The 24,777-nt window shown below is 46.1% G+C and overlaps 1 protein-coding gene across 6 annotated transcripts in view; it reads right to left on the bottom strand.

Moving 5' to 3' along the window:
- Positions 1-24,777, bottom strand: part of KDM2B (lysine demethylase 2B) — an 86,055-nt gene that overhangs the window by 29,654 nt on the left and 31,624 nt on the right. For 5 of the 6 annotated variants that reach the window (XM_083418149.1, XM_083418146.1, XM_083418145.1 and 2 more), the window contains 5 exons: positions 20,649-20,742; positions 18,506-18,659; positions 17,347-17,462; positions 3,503-3,629; positions 587-1,038 (listed from right to left, as the gene is read on the bottom strand). In XM_083418149.1, the coding sequence (XP_083274275.1) occupies positions 587-1,038; positions 3,503-3,629; positions 17,347-17,462; positions 18,506-18,659; positions 20,649-20,742 (943 nt within the window). Of the gene's footprint in view, positions 1-586; positions 1,039-3,502; positions 3,630-17,346; positions 17,463-18,505; positions 18,660-20,648; positions 20,743-21,546; positions 21,662-24,777 lie in introns of those variants that run through there. The other variant, XM_083418150.1, reaches the window with a different exon arrangement.

Below are 24,777 nucleotides of genomic sequence, written 5' to 3'. Positions count from 1 at the left end.
GTCTCCCCACCCCCTGCCCTCAGGGCACAAAGCCAGAGACTTCCCTTCTTTTTGTCATTCAGCTCCTTTTAATGTGCTTTACTCCTGGTTTTGGTCTATGTGCAAGAGCTGTTGAAGAAGCCAAAATAGTGGCAGCTTCTGAACTCCCACAAATGAAGTGCTTTTTCTGTGAGAACATTAACAGAAGATGTTCCACTCCACTTCACTCTTTCCCATGTGGCTTCTGTCCACCAAAGAGAGATGGACTAGAACGAAGAGCAGCAGAAAACTGTTGAAGCTATGGCTACATACAGGGAACTGTTGCTTCTGGATGTGAAGATCAGTAGGTTCTGAAATAGCCCTTCCTTTCTTGCTCTGAGAGACAAGCTCTTCACTCTTTACAAAGCTGAGCAGAGGAGGACTCTGGGATTATCACCACATGACTACACCAAACACATTCTTCTTCCCTGTGGGTTTTCTATGTAAGGTATGTGAAGCACACAGAAATCAGGGCCCATTCTCGAGATGGATTCCCAACTACAAGCTATTTGGGCAGCCTCCTGACATCACAGAGCTTACCATTTTTAGAAGCAAAACATCTACACACCTTCATATCCTCCAGCAGAGACTGCGGATCCTCGATGCCTTCAGGTATACATTTCTTATTCTCCGGAAGGGATTCAAGTTTTTCAACAAGGGCTTTCAAACCCTTCAGTTCAAACTCTGTCAGGTGAGTCCATTTCGCCGAAACCTCTGTAGCTGGGGAGCCCGTGGGAGTTTTGGGATAGTCTGCCGGTGTAGATTTTACACTTTCTTCCGACTCATTGGACAAAGTCCTTTTGAGGAAGCGGGTGGCTGCAGATTTTTGCTTCCTCCCTGAAACCTCCTTCCCTTCTGAATGTATACTGTTGGGAGAAGACGATCCATCCGCCAAGGCCTTGGGGATTTTTTCCAGACAGTCATCCTTCTCTTCCCGGGTGTGGACATCACACGATTCGTCATCCATGTCTACCCAGGAATCCGATGAGAAGCTATCTAAGCTGCGTTTCCTTGTTGTATCTGAGACAGATGAGAATAATTTTTAACGCCCTGAAGGTAGGACTCAGGTTCCTCCTCCCCATTTCATCCCCGCAACCACCTGTGAGGTAGCTTAGGCTAAGAGATGGTGACTGGCCCAAGATTACCCAGTAAGCTTCACGGCTGAGTGGGGATTCAAATCCTACTCTCCCAGGTCCTAGACCAGGTGTCTGCAACCTTTAAGACAAAATGAGCCACTTGGACCCGTTTCCGAAGGAAAAAAAACCAGGAGCCACAAAACTCGTCATTATAAAAATAACTTTTTTGTCACTTTTTATTATTATTTCTTTGTTTGACCCCTCAGAATTACTCCTCCTCATAGAAATAAACGTTAAATTAACAAGTTACCTTTTTGTGTGTGTGTGTGTGTTCTTCACTCCCCTTCAAAACAGTGACCAGCGTACATGCCCCCTTTCAATGCAGTGACCAGGGTACATGCCCCTTACAATGTAGCGGGTGGGCGGGCAGGAAGGTGATGTCGGGACGGTGCGTGACTAACGCACTCACCGCCCCCATGCGACGTCACAGCCAGTACAGCGCCTGCCATAGTGGGGAGTGTCGGGGCGCACAATGCACCTCCTCCCCTTGCTAGTATCCACCCCGGAGCCGCGGCAAAGGTGTAAAAGAGCCACATGCGGCTCCGGAGCCGCGGGTTGCTGACCCCTGTCCTAGACCAACACTCTATTACTATTATGCCACACTGGCTCTTGACTAGGCTAGGCTATTTTTCTGTGCACCTGGCGGGGTTTTGGTTTTAATCTGGAGAGCACTTAAGACAGCCTTTCACACACACCAGTGATGGCGCATGTAAGGCTGATGGTCACACTACACCACTTGGCTTCCACATATGATTGCTGACTGAAGGAAGAGACCTGCCATCCTGGAGGATGTCACTAGGTGGCAGTGGGCCCACAGTTCCTGAAAAACAGGAAGCAGTAGAAAACAGGAGTGGATGACCTCATCCATTTACATCTCATCTGCACACTGATAACTGTTCCCTGCGAATGGTGCATGCACCTTGCAGACCTGGTCTATACTTGCCTCTGCCAGGGACCATAGCTCAGTGGTGAAATACCAGCACTGTCTGAAGAAGATTCTTCAATCTATGCCATCTCCAGTTTAAAAGGATTAGTAGCCGGTAAAGTGCAAGTAGATAAATAGGTACCGCTCTGGCGGGAAGGTAAACGGCATTTCCGTGCGCTGCTCTGGTTCGCCAGAAGCGGCTTAGTCATGCTGGCCACATGACACGGAAAGCTGTCTGTGGACAAACGGCGGCTCCCTCGGCCGCAACCCCAGAGTCGGCCACAACTGGACCTAATGGTCAGGGGTCCCTTTACCTTTACCTTTAATGGTAGATATATCTGCTTTTATTACTGGAGAGGTGTTACCAGTCGACATGGACAACTCTGGTCTAGGTGGACAAATCGGGCGTATGACAGCTGCCTATGCTCCACAGCTAATTGCAAGCCCACCCTACGTGGCCAAGGAGGGCATTCAGCTTTCTCCCACAGACTACCACCGCTCTCCCACCCAGAACTGCAGCCTCATTTGATCCCGTCTATGTAAAGCTCTACCACGTAATTCTGCAAAGTGTATAAACTGGCTATAGGTAAAGATAAAGGTACCCCTGCCCGTACGGGCCAGTCTTGACAGACTCTAGGGTTGTGCGCCCATCTCACTTAAGAGGCCGAGGGCCAGCACTGTCCAGAGACACTTCCGGGTCATGTGGCCAGCGTGACGAAGCTGCTCTGGCAAGCCAGCGCAGCACACGGAACGCCGTTTACCTTCCCGCTGGTAAGCGGTCCCTATTTATCTACTTGCACCCGGAGGTGCTTTCGAACTGCTAGGTTGGCAGGCGCTGGGACCGAGCAACGGGAGCGCACCCCGCTGCGGGGATTCGAACCGCCGACCTTTCGATTGGCAAGCCCTAGGCGCTGAGGCTTTTACCCACAGCGCCACCCGCGTCCCTAAACTGGCTATATGTTATGCAAATTAAGCATGCAAAGTTGAACTAGCTACATAATTTGTTCCAAGTGGTGAAAAATGTACGTCCTTTGTGCAGAATTTAGGTGTGTTCCCTGGGATGCCACCCTAACCCTCCTGCTCCCATGTGTCAAAGGCACCCAGTTAACCCTCATTTCTTTGGGAGGATTCAAAACCTGCAGAAACACAAAACACAGAAAATCTGAATGTGTTTTTTCGCTTGCTCGCAGAAGACCTTGAGAAATATCATTTCCTGGGGGAACTTGGTGTGCTGGTTAAAACGCCTGAAGTTCAAGCCACACACTTGCTCCTTTAGGAAATGATACAATAATTCAGTTCAATCTCCACAGTTCTTCACCGTTATGATTTTCGACCCGTTTGTGCACAGAAGCAAAAAGGAAGGGTGCCGTTCCATCTCCCTGCCTGTTCACTCCGACTATTAACTGCAAAAGAATTCACTCACCAATTAACATTGATTCTTTCAGATACTCTTTGCTGAGGTGGGAGCGCTGGGTCACGCAAAACACGTATCTCTCCAGAACATACCAACACATCTCATAGTAGAAAGGGTAACGGAACTTGGCTTGCACCTGAAAGCAAAAAGGGAAAACATCGGTCAATCTGGGAGACAGGGAAGTTTGCTGCTCCTCAAGCCTGTTATCATCTTATCGAGAGCACAAGCTGCCTTTGCAGGAGCGGGAGGAGAGGGCGGGAGGGCGGGAGCTGAGAGAGATGGATGCCTTCTGCATACACAATGAGCAGCCTGGCCTGCCTTCCGCGAGCGAGCGCTTCATTTTGTGGTTCACTAATTTTACACCTTCCTGGGAGGGGAGAGGGGGAGAGGAAGGGGGATGAAAGGGGAGGGTGGAATCCTCACCATGGATTCTTTCCCACCCCCAAAACACACATACACACACAAATATACAACTTTAATTCGATATATTACTCTTTCCATTTCCAAGCATAGAAATGGTGGTGCACATGTTAGTCTCCAGAGGATTCATGTTGAGAATGTGTACCGTATTTTTTGCTCTATAAGACTCACTTTTTCCCTCCTAAAAAGTAAGGGGAAATGTGTGTGCGTCTTATGGAGCAAATGCAGGCTGCGCAGCTATCCCAGAAGCCAGAACAGCAAGAGGGATTGCTGCTTTCACTGCGCAGTGATCCCTCTTGCTGTTCTGGCTTCTGAGATTCAGAATATTTTTTTTCTTGTTTTCCTCCTCCAAAAACTAGGTGCATCTTGTGGTCTGGTGCGTGTTATAGAGCGATAAATACGGTATGTTGCTAGATGACCTAGGAATTACCTCCCATTTTTGCACAGCCACATGCACACACACGGCCAACAGAATGAGTACATGTTGGAAGGCGCCTCTTCCCACAACACACCATTAATAGACGGCATTCGCCCCAACAGGTTGTGGTGGCGTCCACTGGCTTTGAAAGACGACTAGGCAATTTCATGGAAGAGTAGGAGAGGTCTGTTAATTATTATCAGCCACGGCAGCGAGGCAGAACACCCAGCATCAGAGACAGTGTACCTCTCAGTGTCAGGCACTGGGGACAAGTCAGTGGGGATGACTGTATTTATGTGTGGGCTTTTCCAGAGGCATTTGGCTAGCCATTGTGGGAAACAGGATGCCCCTTTGATCTGACCCAGGAAGACTCCCGTTATATCAAATGCAGGGATGCCCTCAAAAGTGGATCCCTTGGGGTGCTGAGTTTTTTCCTTCTGTACCGCATAGTGCTGCTCATGTTGTGATATCATTCATTCTCCCTCTCTCACACTCACTCACACAGCAGAGAAGGGTGCTGGGCAGAGGTGACTCATTTCAGAGGAAAAAAGGAAAGGACCTCAGATTCTGGGGAAGAGTGAAGCTTTGGCAGAGCCCCACCCTCTGTGTTCCTAAATATCAGGGGGACTGGTACCTACTTAAAAGACCGAGGGCCCATGACACAAAACTGCCTACCATCTGCAAATGCTTATTCCACCCCCCCCACCCATGGATGTAAATATAGGTCTCAGAGCAAATCACCATGTTGAGTGGCTGGGCTCTCCCCAGCATTGTACTCTGCAGCAGACTCAGCAGCCCTTGAAGCGAAGACATTTAACAACAATAATAAAGGGGGGGCGCGCAGGGGCTTTGGTTCTTCTTAGAAAAAGCGCACGCAAACCTCAAGCATCAAGATTAGAATTTATAAAAAATATATTACTAATTCTATTACTATCATGAAGAAACCATATTGCTGCTTCCTCAGTCGCTATTGTCGCCAGATGCGGTGGTTAACATGTGTTAAACGTTTCTACAAATGAACTTGGCGCTAGTGGGGTTGTGGGTTCAAGTCCTGGTCCTACGCATGGCATGTTGTCACCTCTCAGTCTCTGCTTTCCCACTGGTAAAATGAGAATTCTCATGGACTCGCCTCACAAGGTTGTTGTAAGGAACAGCGAAGGTGCGTGTCAAAAAGCAGGCACTTCAGATTATTGAGAAGTGAGATACACAGTCGATGTAACAGCTTACACATTCAAGAGCTGGTGTCATCCAGTGGCCAGAGGATTAGATTTGGCTCTGGGGGAACCCACAGCTCAAGCAAACTCACTGCTTGGCCTTGAACTGGTCACTCTATTTTGGCATCAATTCCCAATCAGCAATTTGTAAATCTATATGCATAACTTGCCAGTTTGCTTTATTCACTCTTGGTTGCTGGTGTAGTACACCTTCCTCTCCTGTAGGAGGCACACTTCATAGGAAGTTAGGAGCGGCTAGGCTGCAACTGCTTTCAACTTTCTTCCATAGAATTAAATGGACATCACAGCCCATTCCAGTGGTAGACAATAAATTCCAGTCATCGTGATTGCCACTTTGCTAGTCATAGCGAGGCACTTTGTGGTTGCTGTTTTTGCACAGACACAGGAATGACCACACTTCCCAGGGAGGCGTGTGATACAGCAATTCTGCCTTTCATGAAAGGCAAGATGGGAACACAATACATCCACCACCTTGATTTCCACAAAGAGAAAAAGGGCGTAGTATACATAAAGCAGTCTGCAAATTTCCCCTCAGAATATCTTGTCTTCTCTTCCTAGAGACACCTTGGCCCATCATCTGTGGCCAGATGCAAAACGTTGGCTTAGAATTATAGAATCCTAGAATTGGAAGAGACCCCCTGAAACTGAAGAAATCTCAGCTAAAACATCCATGACAGATAGCCATCCAACCTCTGCTTAAAAACCTCCAAGGAAGGAGAGCCCACAACCTCCCAAAGGAGACGGTTCCACTCTCTAACACCTCTTACTGTCAGAAAGTTTTTCTTGATGTTTAGCAAGAATCTCCTTTATTATATCTTGAAGCCATTTGCTCAAGTCCTACCCTCCAGAGCAGGATCAAACCTTAGGGATGATTACCGTATTTTTTGCTCTATAAGACGCACCAGACCACAAGACGCACCTCGTTTTTGGAGGAGGAAAACAAGAAAAAAATAATTCTGAATCTCAGAAGCCAGAACAGCAAGAGGGATCACTGCGCAGTGAAAGCAGCAATCCCTCTTGCTGTTCTGGCTTCTGGGATAGCTGCGCAGCCTGCATTCGCTCCATAAGACGCACACACATTTCCCCTTACTTTTTAGGAAGGAAAAAATGAGTCTTATAGAGCAAAAAATACGGTATTCATTTCTGGGGTCTACGATGAGTAAAGGTTAGTTGAAAAGAACCCGATGTGGACAGTTTCCCCAGTGCTGCCCTGTAAGAATATTACTGGTCTCACTACTCCTTCTGCATCACTTATTTCTAACTGCTCTTACTCCTTTTTTCACACACCCCTTTCACCTCCCCCCCCCCTTTTCATTAGTGACTTTTCTAAAGGTGGCAGGTGAAGACTTAGCCAGAATATACTAGAGATATAGGCACAGTGCATTGGGTTCATTTATTTGTAATGTGTTTTATCCCAACCTTTAGAAAACAAAAACAACAAAAACTTCCAGAGCAGTGTTACAGATCAATGAAAAAACCATCTACAATAGATGACATAAAAGGAAAAGGGAATGGGGATGGAGGAGGAAAGGAACAAGCTCTGGCACGACTGTAATTTTTAAACTTATAATAACCAGTTGGAATGGAGCTTGGTGGAACTGTTGCTGCTAGGTGACAGTTGGAGAGACAAAGACAGCTTTGAGCAGCAGGGATGGAATAACCATGCTCCCCCCCCCCCTTTTTCTGCTCTGCAGCATGCTGGAATATTGGTATTCATTCAGTACCACTGATGTCTATTTCCAGCCCGGCCTGCTTTTAAAATGTTTCCATCTAAGCCCTGGTGTTTCACCCAGAGTTCCATTTAAAGTCACACCTGCAATCAGCATTCCAGAATGTGGCAGCTAGACTGGTGACTGGGAGTGGCCGTCGGATCCTAAAGGATCTACGCTGGCTCCCAGTACGTTTCTGAACAAGTTCAAAGTGTTGGTGCTGACCTTTAAAGCCCTAAACGGCCTCGGCCCTGTATACCTGAAGCAGCGTCTCCACCCCCATCCTTCAGCCCGGAAACTGAGGTCCAGCTCCGAGGGCCTTCTGGCAGTTCCCTCACTGCGAGAAGTGAAATTGCAGGGAACCAGGCAGAGGGCCTTCTGGGCAGTGACGCCTGCCCTATGGAACACCCTCCCATCAGATGCCAAGGAGATAAGTAACTATACAACTTTTAGAAGATGTCTGAAGGCAGCCCTGTATAGGAAAGTTTTTAATGTTTGATTTTTTTTTAATGTGTTGGAAGCTGCCCACAGTGGCTGGGCCAACCTAGCCAGATGGGTGGGGTGGGGTAATAATAATAATAATAATAATAATAATGCATATTTCTCTCATTGCTTTTCTGCATTCTGACTCTGAATGCAGGAGAAATGTATTAGGGACACAGCCAACAGCATTTGGGTTCTATGTATTTCTAAGCAAAATGGCCACTCAAGACAGCTTATACCTGCGTTTCCCAATGTGGTACCATGGCAACCTCATACAGCTCCTTGGCGCATGCCCAGGCCCTTTGCCCCTCCCATTTTTAATGATTTTTTAAAGGGTTGCTTTTTTAACCAGTGACTGGAAAGTGGCATGCAGGCATCTAGTGACACCTTGACCTGTGCCCAGAATGCCTTTGGACCCCACATGGGGCCTATGGGGAAGAAAGAGGAGACAGACAAGCTAGAGGCGTACGGTGCATAGGATCGGGGCAGGGCTTACCTGGGTCCCCCCAATATTTTATTCAATTTGGCGCCCCTGGCTACCAAGCTACGCCTTGAGGAGATTGTGCTGGGAGCACATCCATTCCCCAGAAGCCCCTCCCACGATCTCATACCACCTGAGTGAACATGCTGTATCAATGGGAAACTTATTTCTATCCAGCTGGTACTGGTTTGGGCTATTGGAAGCTGCCTTACATCAGATCAGACTATTTGTCCATAGGTGGTGCTTGCTCCAAGGGCACAGTCGTATCAGTGCTTTCCCCTCACCCAAGAGAGACAGGACATGCAAAGTGAGAATTTGCACAGGCCGCACCTGGTCTTCTTAGTGGAAATGGTAGCGCTGTGATGGCAGTGAGCCCACTGGCAGTTTCGGGACCCAGGCAAATGCCTCACTGTCCAAGTGCCTGGAGGCAGCATGGCACCTAGCCAGTATTGTCCACCTATGCTGACTGGCAGTGGCTCTTGGGGTTCTCAGGCTTCCCCATCACTTGGTATCTGAGACTTTTAACTGGAGATACCACAAACAGCACCTCTGCACATGCTCCACCACTGAACAAGTTCTGCCCCGCTAATAATGAGGTTCCCAGAATGCAGGCCAACCGTCCCGGCAATATCTGCCACTTTTATCAGCCTTCAAGCCCGGGGTTTCAGCTTACTGGAAGTTCTTTCTAGGGCAGAAGTAGCCAACAGGGTGCCCTCAATATGCTGTGGGATTACAACTCCCACCTGTCCCAACCAGCGCAGGTGTTGTGCTCCAACCATATCTCAAGGGCACCACCTTGGCTGCTGCCGCCTTGCCTAGGATTTCAGTTCCATACCAGATTTCTCACTGAAATGGTCAAACACAAGGGAAACCAGCCATGTTAAAAGAGGGATGTTCATAAGAGGAACTCAAATTATTTATGTTTATTTCTTTTCTTTCTCTTTAGAGAGCACTGCAGGAAACAAAATTGGCAAAGAATTTGACTTACAAACAGGAAGCCGCCCGTTCCACCCCTCGACCTTCCAAAGGTTTTCAGCCAGATGCCTGGGGAATATTAAAGACATCATTTGCTCAACATTTTCGCTGACAGGTTTCTGAGCGTCACCAAATTCAGCCGTTTTACCAGTGTGAAAAATAAAATGAAATAAAATTCAAATGCGCAAGACAAGGCAGTCACAAGGCATGCAGCGCTCCCGTGCCACGGACGATCAATTCCGAATCGTCAATTTGAGTTCCTAATGGCCTCGCGATCCAGCCTCCATCCCACAGCCAATTCCCTCGATGTCTCTAATTTGATATCTCATTGAAATGTGCCCTGTGCTCTGCAAAACCATCAGAAGTGAGAGACGGCCGGTGCATGTGCTGCGAATAGAAGACGGCGCACCGTAACATGGAGGGGAGCAGCTGCCTTCGTGCCTTCCTGGAAGCTTCCTCTAGTCGGCCACTGCTAGGATCAGAATCCTGGACTCAATGAGCTCTTAGCTCTCGTCCAGTAAATCAAGTTGTATTTCTATAAAGCAGCCTTCCCTAACTGGGTGCTCAGGGTCACAAATACCATCCTCCCAAGCCACTGGGCTGACAAGAGGTGTCAGCCTCTGAGGAAGGTTGCTACAAAGCAGAGAGCTCTATCAGCAGCAATTAACCATGATGGCAAATTGGAAGCCCCAGTACATCACTGATTACCGTATTTTTCGCTCTATAAGACGCACCAGCCCATGAGACGCACCTAGTTTTTGGAAGAGGAAAACAAGAAAAAAAAATATTCTGAAGCTCAGAATCCAGAACAATAGGGATTGCTGTGCAGCGAAAGCAGCAATCTCTCTTGCTGTTCTGGCTTCTGGGATAGCTGTGCAGCCTGCATTCGCTCCATAAGATGCACACACATTTCCTCTTACTTTTTAGGAGGGAAAAAGTGAGTCTTATAGAGCAAAAAATACGGTAGTTTTTAGAGGAGGAAAACAAGGAAAAAAATATTCTAAACGAAATAGTGGATATATGATTTTTGTGGTTCATGCTGTGGCCACAGACATATGAGTTTGGAGTAGCCCAATGCAAAAATCCTGAGGATCCATGTGGATCCATGCTTTGTAACCACGGAGGAGGGAAAGAAGGGGAACCATGGATCCTCTGCTCACGACTGCAGCAGATCCCCCCCGCCACCCGCAGGCATTCGCTCCATAACACGCACAGACATTTCCCCTTACTTTCTAGGAGGAAAAAAGTGAGTGTTATGGTGCAAAAAATACGGTAGTTGCTGAGAGCGAAGCAATGGAGGAGGGATGTTGCCATCATGCCCTGGATGAATCAGCATCTTGCAGGCTGATGTGGGAAGCAGCATCTTGGAACAGAAGGCAGAAAGGCTCCTCTTAAGAACTCCCCAGAAACATCTGTGTGGCACCAACCTGGCTGGCTTTGTGTGGGCAGTTAGTTAAAACTGTTTTATTTCTCCGATCATTTGATGGAATGATACAGGCATTTGAGGTTTGGCAGGGAGGGAGGTGAGCTGCTGTTTCTTACACTTGCAATTCTGGAATATTTTTTTAGCAGTGCTTTTGGGTTTTATTGCATTTTAGGGCCTGCTGGTCCCAGGATATGATCAGAAGGAAGATGATACTGCGACCTTGCTGAACCCGAGTATGTAAAAGCCTTCTTCTCAGGGATGGTACTTTTAAGTTTCAAAATGACAGAAAGGCGGGATTATAAATATAAATAAATAAATATAATAAGCCCACAACTTGCACACATGTAACTTGTGTGCCTTCAGCTTCGCACACTTGGCAAAACATATTTAACAAATTAAAAAGAGGGCAGTCAAAAAGTGGGTGGGCGTCTGGAAAAACACTTTGGCAATCCCAGCCGCCATTGCACCCAATGCGTTTTGACTCTATGCAGTTTCAGCTTTAGGCAATATCCCAGAGTGTAACCCCCAGGTAAATTGCGGGTTTACTGCACTGCAATTGCTTTTCAATACTGTGAGCCGCCTTGCAAGCTCTATAGCACAAAGACAGGCCATTAATTAGGAAATGCAGTAAACTGAAGAACCAAAGCGGTATCATTAAATATTCCAATATATCATCTACCGAAGGGAAAAAGCCTATCCTAGAAGGCGCTTGGAGGCAATGATTTAATTGATTCTTTCCAGTGGTAAGTTCTGTGATCAATAATTTACAACCCGCCAAAGGTTTTTTCAAATTATTTCTGAACATTATGGGAGGAAATGTATTCACAGTGGGGAAGGATCGCTTCCAGAGTTCAAAGTGAAATGTTAAAAGATATTTCAGGGGCTTTTACAAAAAAAATCTATTTACACCCACACCCACACACCACAAGTGTTGCATTTTTTAGCCGACACCTTTGGCTACTGCTTGATACAGATCAATTCTCATAGGATTGCTTCCTTAACCCTTTAAAAAAAAAAACAGCCACTCACTCAATCATCAGCTGAGAGTAAGACTCATAAAGGTCACAACAATTTCTCTTTCTCTTTTTTTAGGCCAGACTGACATAATTATGTGGTTAAGTGAGACCAGCAGAATCTGGCCTCTGTCACATATGCTTTGGTCAAATCCAGATTAAATTACTGCAACATCCCCTGAATAGCGTTTGGAAGTGTCTGCTGCTGCAAAATGGCCCCTATCATTACCGTGCTGAGCACAATGTCACTAGAGGCCTGCTTTCTGGAGCACATGATGCCAGCAGCCTTGTTTGAGTTGCACCCGAGACCCATTTGTTACTGAACAGAATTTGAAGGGCTGACAATCACTTCAAAATGTGCTGTGTCAGTGGTGAGCAGCCTGCAGCCCTTGGTCTTATTTCAAAAGCCCAACAGAAGGATCAGTTCAGACCTCTAGTGAATAATAATAATAATAATAATAATAATAATAATACAACAACAACTTTTCATACTTATGAAGCACTTCAAATTGTTTTATTCCTGTTGTAAACCACCCTGAAAATGAAAATATAATAAATAACTATCCCTGTATGAAGGGACGCGGGTGGCGCTGTGGTGTAAACCACTGAGCCTAAGGCTTGCCGATTGGAAGGTTGGCGGTTCGAATCCCCACGAGGTGAGCTCCTGTGGCTCAGTCCCTGCTCCTGCCAACCTAGTAGTTCAAAAGCACATCAAAAAGTGCAAGTAGATAAATAGGTACCGCTCCAGTAGGAAGGTAAACGGCATTTTTGTGCACTGTTCTGATTCGCCAGAAGCGGCTTAGTCATACTGGCAACATGACCCGGAAAAACTGTGGACAAATGTTGGCTCCCTCGGCCAATAAAGCGAGATGAGCACCGCAACCCCAGAGTTGTTTGTGACTGGACCTAACTGTCAGGTGTCCTTTAACTTTATCCCTGTATGAGCCCCATATTTTCCAGGTGGGAAGGGCAAGGCCAAGAGGCAGTGGGTAGCCTAAGGCAGTGTTCCCCAACTTTGGGCCTCCAGCTGTTTTTGGACTACAATTCCCATCATCCTTGACCACTGGTCTTGCTAGCGAAGGATGATGGGAGTTGTAGTCCAAAAACAGCTGGAGGCCCAAGGTTGGGGAACACTGGCCTAAGGCAACCGAGCAAGCTCATGGCACAGGACTCATGCTCTTAACCATTACGCTCTGCCCACCCCAGCTCTTAGTCTGTCTCTTCCAAACTCTTCCCAACCCTCAAGATGTGAGAAATTAATCTAGATTCTAGGTCCTAGACTAACAACATCACGTATGATCAGGCTATAAATCAGCATTACAGTCTCAGCGATGTGCTGAGACAATACCAGGCTGCTCCCACCATTAAAAGAAAGAGAAAATTGGGGCGGGGGCTCTGAACACCAACAATCAAAGTACAGCACAGGCTCAAGCACATCTTTGCCATTGAAAAAGAAGGTGGAGCAAAGCCACACTTGCATGCCACTCTCTCTTTGTGCTGCCAAGAATTGCTTTGTGAATAGCACCAGGAAATCTCCTTCCGCTGCTGGATGGGGAGACACACACACACACACACACACACACAAACACAGTTAAGTGGGTTGAAAGAAAGCCATGTGCCTAAATGGAGTCCATCAAGGAAGTTCAGCTGAAAAGCCAGAGACTCTGCTGCAATATTCTGAACGAAGAAAACGTTACAGGATATGATCTGCGCAGGAAGAACCAAGAGGGCTAATCACAACTGCTTGCACATGAGCCCCAAACAATCTGAGTAGGGCTTCCTTCCAAGCAGATAAGCTACTTGGTACTCTGTGCTAAAATGTTGTTGTTGTTTTTAATTCTGCACTATCTGTACTGCTGAAGGCGTTTTTATTATTCTGTAACTAGATATTATTCTTGAAAATAAACATACCCCCCAAAATCTGCACAATCCAAATTCTGCACGGCATTTACAAGCAAGCAAAACTGAGTATATTTGTGTGATTTCTCTTATCAGTATAATTTATTCTAGTTTTACCAGTCACCAATGGAGGAAAGAGCTATCGTTAACTAAAACCCTGAGGCCCCTCATCCACTAGAGATCTGATCCACTCACCTGCCTGGTTTCTGAGATCTCAGCAGGCATTGCCAATAAGCATAGAGTCTCATCTTCTACAGTGGTACCTCGGGTTAAGAACTTAATTCGTTCCGGAGGTCCATTCTTAACCTGAAACTGTTCTTAACCTGAAGCACCACTTTAGCTAATGGGGCCTCCTGCTGCCGCTGAGCCGCCAGAGCACGATTTCTGTTCTCATCCTGAGGCAAAGTTCTTAACCTGAGGTAATACTTCTGGGTTAGCGGAGTCTGTAACCTGAAGCGCATGTAACCTGAGGTACCACTGTATTGTTATGCTGCGATCTTTGAGCGAAGGAGGGAGGAAAGCGGGGTTGCTTTTTAAAATATTTTGTATATTAAAAATGACAGCCAAGATTCCCAGAAAGCTGATACCACATTTTTGCTGCTGTACTTCCTCACAAACAGGGCAGCTTATCTGTAGCTTAATCTGCTTTAACATCCAGAAACTTTCCCTCTTCATAAAAGGTTTTCACTTGCTGCCACCATTTTATTCTATTTTTGTCTTTATTCTATTTTTTGTCTTTCAGACAAAAAAAAGGCAAGAAGCATTTCCTTGTCTTTTCCATTTTTAACACCCACATCTCACCACGGCAAATACAATACTGATCAATCCTTAGAACTGAAAGTTTACAGGCAAGCGAGCCAACGAGTCGGCTTACAGGGTTTTTACTACTATAATATGTCAAGAAAATTCAACTCCATGCTAACTAGTAGTCAACTTGCTATGCAGAGGCATTTTGGGCTTAAGCCTGGGGTGGGAGGCAGACTGTGAAAAACACAGCCACGACTGGCCTTCAGCTACAGCCTTGGACTTGGTGGCAGGAGTGGGCAATATAATGATATTTTTTCTCTTATTGGTATGAACTCCAGACTGAAATAAAGGTTTCATATTTTTTCACCCTGTAATGCACTGCCCAGTTGGCCTTGCAGACCCAGCAGACAGGAAGCAGCACTTTACTGCAAAGTAAAGCCTTTTCTGCAAAGTAAATGGTCATTTCCTGCCTGAAAGGCCTAAGACCCTGCCGCCTCTCAGCTGGTGTGGCAGAGTAAAGGGCTTTACTTTGCAGTAAAGTGTTGCTTCCTGTCTGCTGGGTCTGCAAGGCTTTGCTCCTGCTTTTGTTATGCAGGTTTAAGGCACACACTTAAAAGAGTAGACCCAGCACATATCAAAGATCTCTAGGCTGTAGCTGAAGGCCAATTGGAGAGCCAGTGAACTAGGTCACCATGGTGCTCTTGGGGCTGTGCTTTTCACAATCTGCCCCCACCCCACCCCCATACTGAAGACCCCTGATCTCACTTGCAGGAGGCCCAACATGCGAAACAGAAATTCAGTGGCTCAGTGAGAAGTCCCCAGCATCTACACACAGTGACTGTGGCTCCATTTGAGAAAACACTGCCTGGACCAGGGGTGGGCAGAAGCCAGACTGAAGCCTCCCAAAGTGGACCATCAGATGCCTGCTGGTTTTTGGGGATCCTGGACAGAGTACAGTATTTAAGGGCGCTTCCAGGCTGTCAGTGTTTTGCAGGAGATATTCAACTGAAGACCAGAACTTTGGGTCTGCACATTTCAAGGGGACTAAAGTGCTCTATTGCCCTAGCATAGCAGATCAACTTTAAAAAACTAGGACATTTTGCTCTGTGGAAAGTGACAGGGAGATACATTGAAAAGTGTGGGATGAACAAATGATTAACAGGAATATATGTTAACGGCCTGCAAACAAGTAAAATTAATAAAGACAGAGAAGTCTAACCACCACATAAGCTTTGTGCAAGCAAACCGGAATGAATGCTGAAAAACAGGATGCCTGGAGGAGCCTGTAGTCTGATTCAGCACGGCTCTGGTCGCTTTCTTAAGCAACAGTGCATAATTAGCATCATTTGTGCAGATTAGCAGTGCCATTAATATCAGGAGAGCCTAAGGATGCACTCTTGCTTTATAAATTTAAATACACATCAAGAGACAACAAGAATTGTAGTTTAACAAAACGGAAAGGTAGATTGAGCAGAACTAGGCTGCCCATCACAGTCTAGGCTGCAGTCCCAGGACACCCTTACATTACATCACGCAATGGAGACCTTCAAACTGGTTGGGCAGGGTACATCAGTAAGCATGGCTCCATTCATTCTGTCTTCACCCTCATAACACCCTTCTCATGTTACATAGGTCTCTATTGTTCCAAGTTGTACATACTGGAAACTGAGGCAGAGAGAGAGAGGCTTGACCAAGGCCATGCAATGAATCCATGGCGGAGGGGAGACTTGGGGCTGTTCAGATTAGATTAATTTATCTTTTGAAAAAACACTGGTTACCCTCCTTTCATGTTTCAAGATTCTCAAGACAAGTCTGAACGAAATAAACATACTTTTTTAAAAAAGGAACAACCAAAACAATGGAATATGGGGTTCTATGGGTTCTCCCAGCAGTCTGTGTGCCATACAAGTAAATTTGGGACAGATGCAGTGCGCCCTACACACCTGTCTACTACCTGCATGTGATGCATACACTTCAACAGCCCCAAGCCCTTGCCCCACCTGTCCTCTGAAGCACAGCAAACTTCTCTGAATTGTGTTGTGTAGAAATTAGCAACAAAGTCCTATCATTTTCCTCTGGAAAATGAGGCAGAAGGGTCACCTCCTGTGTTCCAGTGGGTAGATCCTTCTCTCAAACACCTCCTAAAAAGGTGGAGCAGGACAGTGTCACCTTCCATGTTTCAACTGGAATGGCCCACTAGATGACGCACACACACAGTGGAGAGGAAGCCCACAAAGCCAAGTGTTGAGGAACCATCAAAACCAAGGGGTGGAGTGTGGGCCTGTGCCAGCTGGCAGGCAGAATTTACAACATCAACCCCCTCCCCAGTCAAACAAAATTTTGCAAAACTGATGTCCTGGGGCAACAGACCTGCAAAGAAGGCCTGGTGGGGATATGACATAAATGACAGGGATAAGCTACGAGGATGCACCATGGGAAATGAGGACTCCAAGCCAGAATGAGAATGAATAGGACTAGTCTAGGTAGAGTGCATTGCAGGGCAAGGAATGCAGCCCACCCATATTCAGTTGAGCAAGGGAAGGAACCAAAAACAGCATCTTATTTCTGCAGCTGCTGGGGTGCTACTGAAAGCTCACCTCACTAACTCACACAAAGTCACGCCTTAGCTCCCCTGAACATTGCCACCAACATGTCATGTCAATGAAGGTTCAAAAGTGCTCATCAAGCTGCCCATGGCCTGCAACTCCTGGGGTTTGGCCAGAATCCCTCCTCTGCCTGAGGATGGCAAAAACCAGGGCTCAAAAGATGGTATTTAACATCAGTTGGGAAGCACCAGGTGGACCCAAGTCTGCTCCTGGTCTCCAGCCTGCTCCAATGCAGCCTGCTGCTCTGTCCTAGACCTCAACTGTGCTTCTTCTCTACCCTGCCCCAAAGATTTGGGAGTTGTTTCTCCATCCATGAGACCACAGACCAACAGGCTATTTTACCTGTCTTTTTCCAGGCATCTTGGTACCTTCTGTGTCTTGCCTTTCAGAAAGAACTGTTATTGCATGAGTGAACAGTCAGATATATTTGAGCATCCTTACCCTCGTTCTATCCTCGATCTCATAGATGTGAAGCTGCATGGGAACGTTAAAACTATGCAGGATGTTTCCACCAAACACCAAGGAATCTACTGGAGTATAGACAGCATGTATCCACCCTAGAAAGGTGGGGAGAAAATGAAAGACATCGGGAAAAGAACACACCCCCTGGGAAAAACCATCTGAGAGTGGCGAAGTAAAAAACACTGAAAGGTGAATGGGGCGAAGGATTTAAGGGGAGAGAACAAAACGGGGGGGTTGCGTGATAAACATGTCAGCATGCAGATTCTTTCCTAAAGCTGCATACAATACACAAGAGCACACTAGGATCTTCATGTGCTCAGTCAGAGACTAGGCAGCTGTTGTGTGGTAAGCCCTCCACCCCCCAGGTAAGTAAAATAAATGCTGTCTTAAGTAGTGTGTAGTTTCAGTGACCACAGAATGTGCTAAAATTCCCCCCGTCATGGTGTTTTCACTATAAAAACTGAAGGGCCTGTAATATTGTTGTCCATATCCCCAAGGCTTGAACAAAGAACCTCAAAGCTGGAGGCTGTGACTTCGCCTAGTACGCTACCTAGGAACAGGTGTGTACAGGACCCAGGACCCAAAACCCCCCGTCTTCAAGCACAGTACAGAAGAGGAGTGAGCAACATCATTGCCTCCATTTAGCAGGCAGCATGAAGCCTTCGGGTTAGCCAGAGCTGGGATGCCTATCGGAAGTCTGGCCCGCTGGCCTTACTATGTGAACAGAGCACTACTACCTGCCGGCTTTAGCTCAGAGGCCAGCTCAACACCTTCCCTCCCCAAACTGAGCAAGCCAGAGGCCTCAGGAACACTGGATTAGAGGCTCACAGGTCTGGAGGATGCATGTAGCACAATCGGGAGGCTGAAACAAACCACACTATTTCAGACTGCAAGGAAGGCACACATTGTTTTTCAATACTTCGCTGTTTCTAAGAACTCCCTGGAAACAGAAAAAACAGTCCTGCATGCAAGGGGCCAGGCAAGCAGCTTCCTCCCAGGCTTGCTACTTTTCTACTTGCAGAAAGCAACAACCTGCTGTAGATCCAGGTCTGGATCAAGTGATGGCCTTCCATGAATATGTTCTAGTCCCAAAAACATGCAAGGAGAAGGACGTGGCTTTGAAAAACAGTTGCATTACCTGAAGGAATGAAGAAGGTGTGCCCTTGTTTCAGTTCAATTCTTTGGCATAGCTCCACCCTGTCCCCCAGAAAGATATCACTTTGCTTCCCTGAGAGAACCCATTCCTCATAGAGTTCTAGGTTCTGCAAAGTTGGAGGGATCAGCCAGAAGATCTAGAAATAAAAATGAAAAACTAGAAGCAGGGGAATCTCTTCTCATACCCCAAAAAACATTTCCTTAAGGTTTCTCATCATTATCCAAGGAGGTGCAGAATAAACGTTTTTCACACTTGAATGTTTCCTGCTTAAAGGTTTCCCCCAAAAAGACCCTTGCAAAAGGGCTGTGCCTTGATCAGAAGGACTTCCAGAAATCTCTCTTGGAAATTCTTTTCGGCTTTCCCTTATGGTAATTCTTGGCTAGTTGTATCATGATCCCAGAGTCCTGCCATGTCCTGCCAGTGTGCCTACGTCTTGCTGTTGTCGAATGCAATACAACTTTTAGTTTCACTGCCGTATCACTGATATTTCCCCCAATGTATTTTACTGATTGTAAACCACTTTGTGAGATAAGCAACTGGAAAAGCAGCACAGAAGTCTTTTTTTAAATAATAATAATAAACCAATTGGTCTAATGCCAATATTTAGCCCTAGATGGAGTTTACCATCTGATTGGGGCGGCATTTTGTCTTGGCATGCCAGTGGCTCTACCAGCTTCACAATACTCACACCTTTCATGCCTGCTCTAGCCAACAGGTATGCCTGTTTCATGCTGCATACTTGAACCTTTCGCCACACTGTTCTATTGTGTAGCTAGGTACTTTCTTCACCACTTTTTGTGGGCCTTTTTATTTTATTGGCATCCGTCTGTCTCAAGAGACAGGGGGGAAACTGAGGTTTAAGATCACCCAGTGTGTTCCAGATCTACTAGGGGCTTGTGTTGTCCAGTTAATGGTGGAACACAAAAAAATACTGTATGTTCAATGGAGCCTGATATGGCTAAATACGTCTAAACCAGCCTTGCAAAGCTCCTGATGCCAAATCTGCACCCAAGTAATGTACGAGTTTTAGGCAAGCAATTCCCAAGAATTGAAATCAAGTTGAGTGCAACAAGCCAACCGCACTTCTGCTCTGCAGAAGAGATGCTCAACTTCTTCAGTTTTTGACTGAGCAGGATGGAAGGCCAGAGCACACTTAAACTGCAGCCCATAAGTCATTACAACCCCAGTGGTAAGAAATGGGGCAGAAAAATTGAGTGGCACTTGGCCTCTGAGAACTTGTGATTTGATCTCAAGAAAGGGACCTGCGATTCTAGTTGCAGAACAACCAGCATATATAAACATTTAGTTGAATCCTAATAAAGGTAAAGGGACCCCTGACCATTAGGTCCAGTCGTGACCGACTCTGGGGTTGCGGCGCTCATCTTGCTTTATTGGCTGAGAGAGCCGGTGTACAGCTTCCGGGTTATGTGGCCAGCATGACTAAGCCGCTTCTGCCGAACCAGAGCAGCGCATGGAAATGCCATTTACCTTCCTGCCGGAGTGGTACCTATTTATCTACTTGCATTTTGACGTGCTTTTGAACTGCTAGGTTGGCAGGAGCAGGGACCGAGCAACGGGAGCTCACCCCGTCGCGGGGATTCGAACTGCCGACCTTCTGATCGGCAAGTCCTAGGCTCTGTGGTTTAACCCACAGCGCCACCCGCGTCCGTGTGTGTGAAAATAAATCACCTGTCCTGAGAGTTGAGAACAGAGAGAGATCCTATTGGAACTAGGTTAACAGAAGCCAAGCACATTCTCTTTCACCAGATATTTGAGAAATCGTGATAGTTGGTTATTATTTGTTGGTATTTTGCTTTAATAATGAGTTGTTGGTGTAAAATTATTTATTTTAATGTCGTGAGCTGTTTTTTTATAGGTCCTCACAGCCACCCAGGAGAAATTAAGAAGCTGGGAACCAGTGTAATAAATAAACAAATAAGCACATTACAATGCTCCATTTTTGTTTCACAAACCACAGCAAGATGTTCTTCCTATCTTAGCATTTTCTACTGACCAAAATCTGAGCATAAGCAATTACAAGGATCTGATAAAGAGCATAAAACCAGAGGCTACTGAGCTGCAAATAAGGGGTCTCCCCTCCTCCAAAGGTGTCACATCCACTTACCTTCCCTCCACGGAAGACATGATACCAAACTGAAGTGCCCCCAAAATCAATGTGAAAATCTGTGAAGCATCCTTTCACACTCATCAGACAGTACCTGCAAAGCACATGAAGATTTTAAAAAATCCAACCAGCCATAGGAAACAAAAGCAATTTCCCACAAATTAATGTTTAGTAGTAACTGCATAAACGTTAAGGGTCTCGCAAGAATACATTCCATTAATCCTCTGAATGGGTTTTAAAACAACTGGATTCCGGAAGAAAAACCCGTCTAGGCAGTTCTGGGTTTCTTAGTGGAATATCTGGGGGGGGGGGGGGAACGACACAGCCCTCCCCCCCCAAAGCGGAGAAATGAAACTGGCTATCTACGTGCACAGCCCTTGGCACTGTGTTCCAATGTGATTCTTAGCTCTGGGTGGGCAGGAAGAGCTTCTGTTCCAGCTCTTTTCAAATGCGGTTCAATAACAAAGTTTGAAACAGTTCTGCTTGAAGCTAAACCAAGGTGGATGCTTACCCACGACCAGCGTTGCTTTCGCAAGGGATGGCAAAGACAAGAGTATCAATAGAAAAATGAGCTGTGCTTAGCTGCTCCTGTTTTTTATTACCTTCTAAGATTCTGGTCATGAGAGAACGTGAGAAAGGATCCGCAGATGGAATTTGCAAAGTACTAAATCCATTCGTTCCCCAATTCACCTTTGTAAGAGTTTGGGAGCAGTTTTACAGCAGGGCGGCTGCAGAGGCACAGAGCGTCCGCCGCCACCCCCACCTCCCACCCCCCAACGGCTCCACTTGATTCTCCAGCCTCCATCCATATCTAATGGCTGAATTACTGCCTCCATTCTTAGGTTTACAAGAGGCACCTTCGCGAAGGCAGGAAATGCACGCCACTTAACCCACTAACCTCTTTTCCTTGTTCCGGTTGCTGGTTCAGGGTTTGGATCCCAGCCTCGTCCTTTTTACATACAGTTATTTCCCCAACCTTCTGCACCAGACTGAGGATGCAGCGCCAAAAAGCAAATCCCCTCTCCAGTTCCCCTCATTCCCCCTCCCAAGCCTCCAACAAGCAGTGCTTTCCTCCCCCTTTCATCACATTTCAGGTGCAAGATCTCGACAGTATGCAAGCAGCATGCAAAAGTCCCTCTAGACGGTAGGCTGGAAAGAGGCTTACCATGTGCCTCAGGAAGGCTGGCAAATCAGAAAGTCTTGGGATATGGAAGAACCTGCTGCCTAGCAACCCCGTCCAGTGCCGGGAGTTGACACGCAATGCTGTCATGAAGACAGTAAATTTGCAGAATTCGGGAAAAGGGAGGGGGACACACACCAACCCTCCTTGCACCCCCGCCTTGCAATTAAAATGCTTTCCTTGTACAATTACAAGCCTCATTGTTTCCCCACTCCAGAATTTCAACTGCACTTTGAAGGCAAGACGGAGATTAATTTTCCTGCTTCATCCAGGGGATATTTTAGACACTTAAATCTTTCCTCCTTGGTGGGGGGAAAGAGGGGGAATAAATATTACAGAATCCCAAAGAAGCTGTTAAGACTCTCAGGCGACAATCCAGCACAGAGCTGGACATGCTGAAGCTCAAAATCGGCAGGCTGAAACAGGCATAACTAGGTTGGACTGTGACCTCCACATGCCACTTTTAAAATTTTGAGTCCTTTATTCCTCCACATTTTCTAGATAAACTGTCCTTCTCTATCCCCGCTTTATTATTTTACATGCCCAGCTGAAATGAAAACCATACTATTCTTTCTTTTGATGTCCACCTACAAGAAAAAGAATGTGTAAACTAACTTTTAACAAAATCAATCACAAGGGAAGACTCTTTTAGTTTTCAAATGATTTAAAAGTTACAAACAAGCAACAACCCCAAATTCAAAGCTGTATTATTTTCAATCATCTTAAAGACAAAATTGAAAATGATAAATTAATAAGCTATCCACGTACAATTTATTAATGTAGCCTACAATTCTAACAGCCAAACCTTTTTTAGTGTTGTGGCCAGGTGTGGCCAGAAAAGTCCTAGTTCAAATCTTCCATGAACCCTCCAGAGCCACGATTCTGTATAAACTTATCAGGGAGTAACTCCCACTGAACGTGCTGCATGGAGCTTAATTCTGAATCGACACCATTAGGATTGCTCTAGAAATGCTATGAGAGTATTAATCCAAGCCTACCTTACAAGGCTATTCTGAGGATTGAGAATGTGAAGCACTGTGAGCACTCAGAAACTACTGTACTCCTCTAAACCCAGACAGGCAGAGAGATCTTTTGAAACCGCACTCGCCACTAGACAGCCTTTAACTTAAATGGCCAGAAACTGAATCTGGGGTCTTCTATGTGAAAAGCATGTGCTATACCATTAACCCACAGACCTTTCGGTTTGTTAGCCTGTTTGTGTGGACTGCAACTCGACCATTTCAGTCTGAATGGAATCCTCACAACATTTGAAACTGAAGCAGCGCCAACAAAAGGAGACACCCAGATTTCCTTGTTCTGCAACACGGGAATTTCTTGAGTGTTCCCCTAGCCTCATCCCAAAGTTGAACATCCAGTCTCAAGAATGGCAAATTTCCCCTCACACACAGATGGATTAATAAAATATATTTAAAGGGCCTTCAGAAGCCCTTCATTCTCCCTCAGCAACAGAGAGCAAATAAACTACTCTGTCCTGAAATTTCCATTATTAATCTGACGCTCCTCTGTTCGCTATCGGCGGCTGATGAAAGGGTTAGGGATCTGAAAAAGCTCTCATCCGCCATGCAGTCTCTGGCGAAATGCCTTTGCGTTGACCTCTACCGCTTCCTCCCAACATAACGCTGCAGTCACATGCTCCACTCACAGCAGCTTCTGCAGCGGAGGCTAATCTGACATCCCACTCCAGCCTTGGCAAGCAGGTTTCTCATCACAAAACGGACTGGCCTTTGCTCTGGGAGAAGGAGGCTCGACTTCTCAAAGGGGCTTTTCTCTGCCGCATGAAATTGCTTGAGAGTCCATTTTGGAAAAATGGAAACTTCCTCTGTTCAACCCACATCTAGGTGAAGCTCTCCCACTGCCTGCAATAGGCTGAGAGCAACGTGTTCAAAATAATGCAGAGTCCTAAGGACTTAAGAAGACATGGGGAGCTGGGGGGGGGGAGAGGATAGGCAGAATCATGGGGCTTCCAGCTCCTTGAACTGCAAACTCTTGCCAAAAAAAAGAATAATGCTGTTTTTTTAAAACTTTTGCAGCCCCAGTAAAAATGCAAGATTTAAATTCCACTCACCATCCCTTGATAATTTCATTAAATTTCAACAGCCATCTTGCATTTTCTGATGCCATGTATTTTCTGATGCCTCATTTTCTCCCTAGAAAGTTCAGTTTGTGACTTTGCCGTGGACTAGAAAGATGCTCAGCCACTGAGCTGTTGCATTTTGTAATTTCTTTCTTGTTAGGTCAATAAAAATTTGGAAGGTGGTGAACAGTAAGATACAGGGTGGGGTGGGGTTTACTGGGGAATTTTCTGTGCTGCTACTTAGCTGAGGCTGAACTGGAGAGGATTCTGGCAGCATTTGTGTCAACCGCTTTAATTGCACCCAAATTAGAAATAACTGCTGTGTCACTTTGCATACACTCCATTATAGCACCAAAAAGGCTATCTCTAAGCTTTGTGGGTGTTATTTTCTTCCTGTGGTGTCCCCATAAATGTGTGGGCAGAGATTTCCTTGCCTGATGCTCTTCTAAAGATTGCCTTTATAATTATTATTTTTTTAAAATCTCCCTAAGAGATGCTATGTACAATTCCTTCGACCATACCGAAGTCTCACTGTGACATGATGAATGTATGCCACAGATTTGCATAACTGCACAAGAAACAGAAACGGAAACCCACAATGCTGTGGAAAATGGGGCACAGAATCGCCACAGGAAATGGATAGGCACAGCAGAAGAAAAGGCACAGGCAACTGCCTTGGACCACACAAACTGGCAACATATGGGATAGCAAGAAATTTCTGTTATACACCCAGCTATTGTATATACAGTCATACCTCGGGTTGAAGTAGCTTCGGGTTGAGCGTTTTCGGGTTGCGCTCTGCGGCGACCCGGAAGTAATGGAGCACGTTACTTCCGGGTTTTGCCGCTCGCGTA

Source organism: Podarcis tiliguerta (genome assembly GCF_965153285.1).
Source record: "Podarcis tiliguerta genome assembly, chromosome: 16".
Lineage (NCBI taxonomy): Eukaryota > Metazoa > Chordata > Lepidosauria > Squamata > Lacertidae > Podarcis > Podarcis tiliguerta.
The sequence above is the reverse complement of the archived record's forward strand: the minus strand, read 5'-3'. Positions and strand labels throughout refer to the sequence as shown.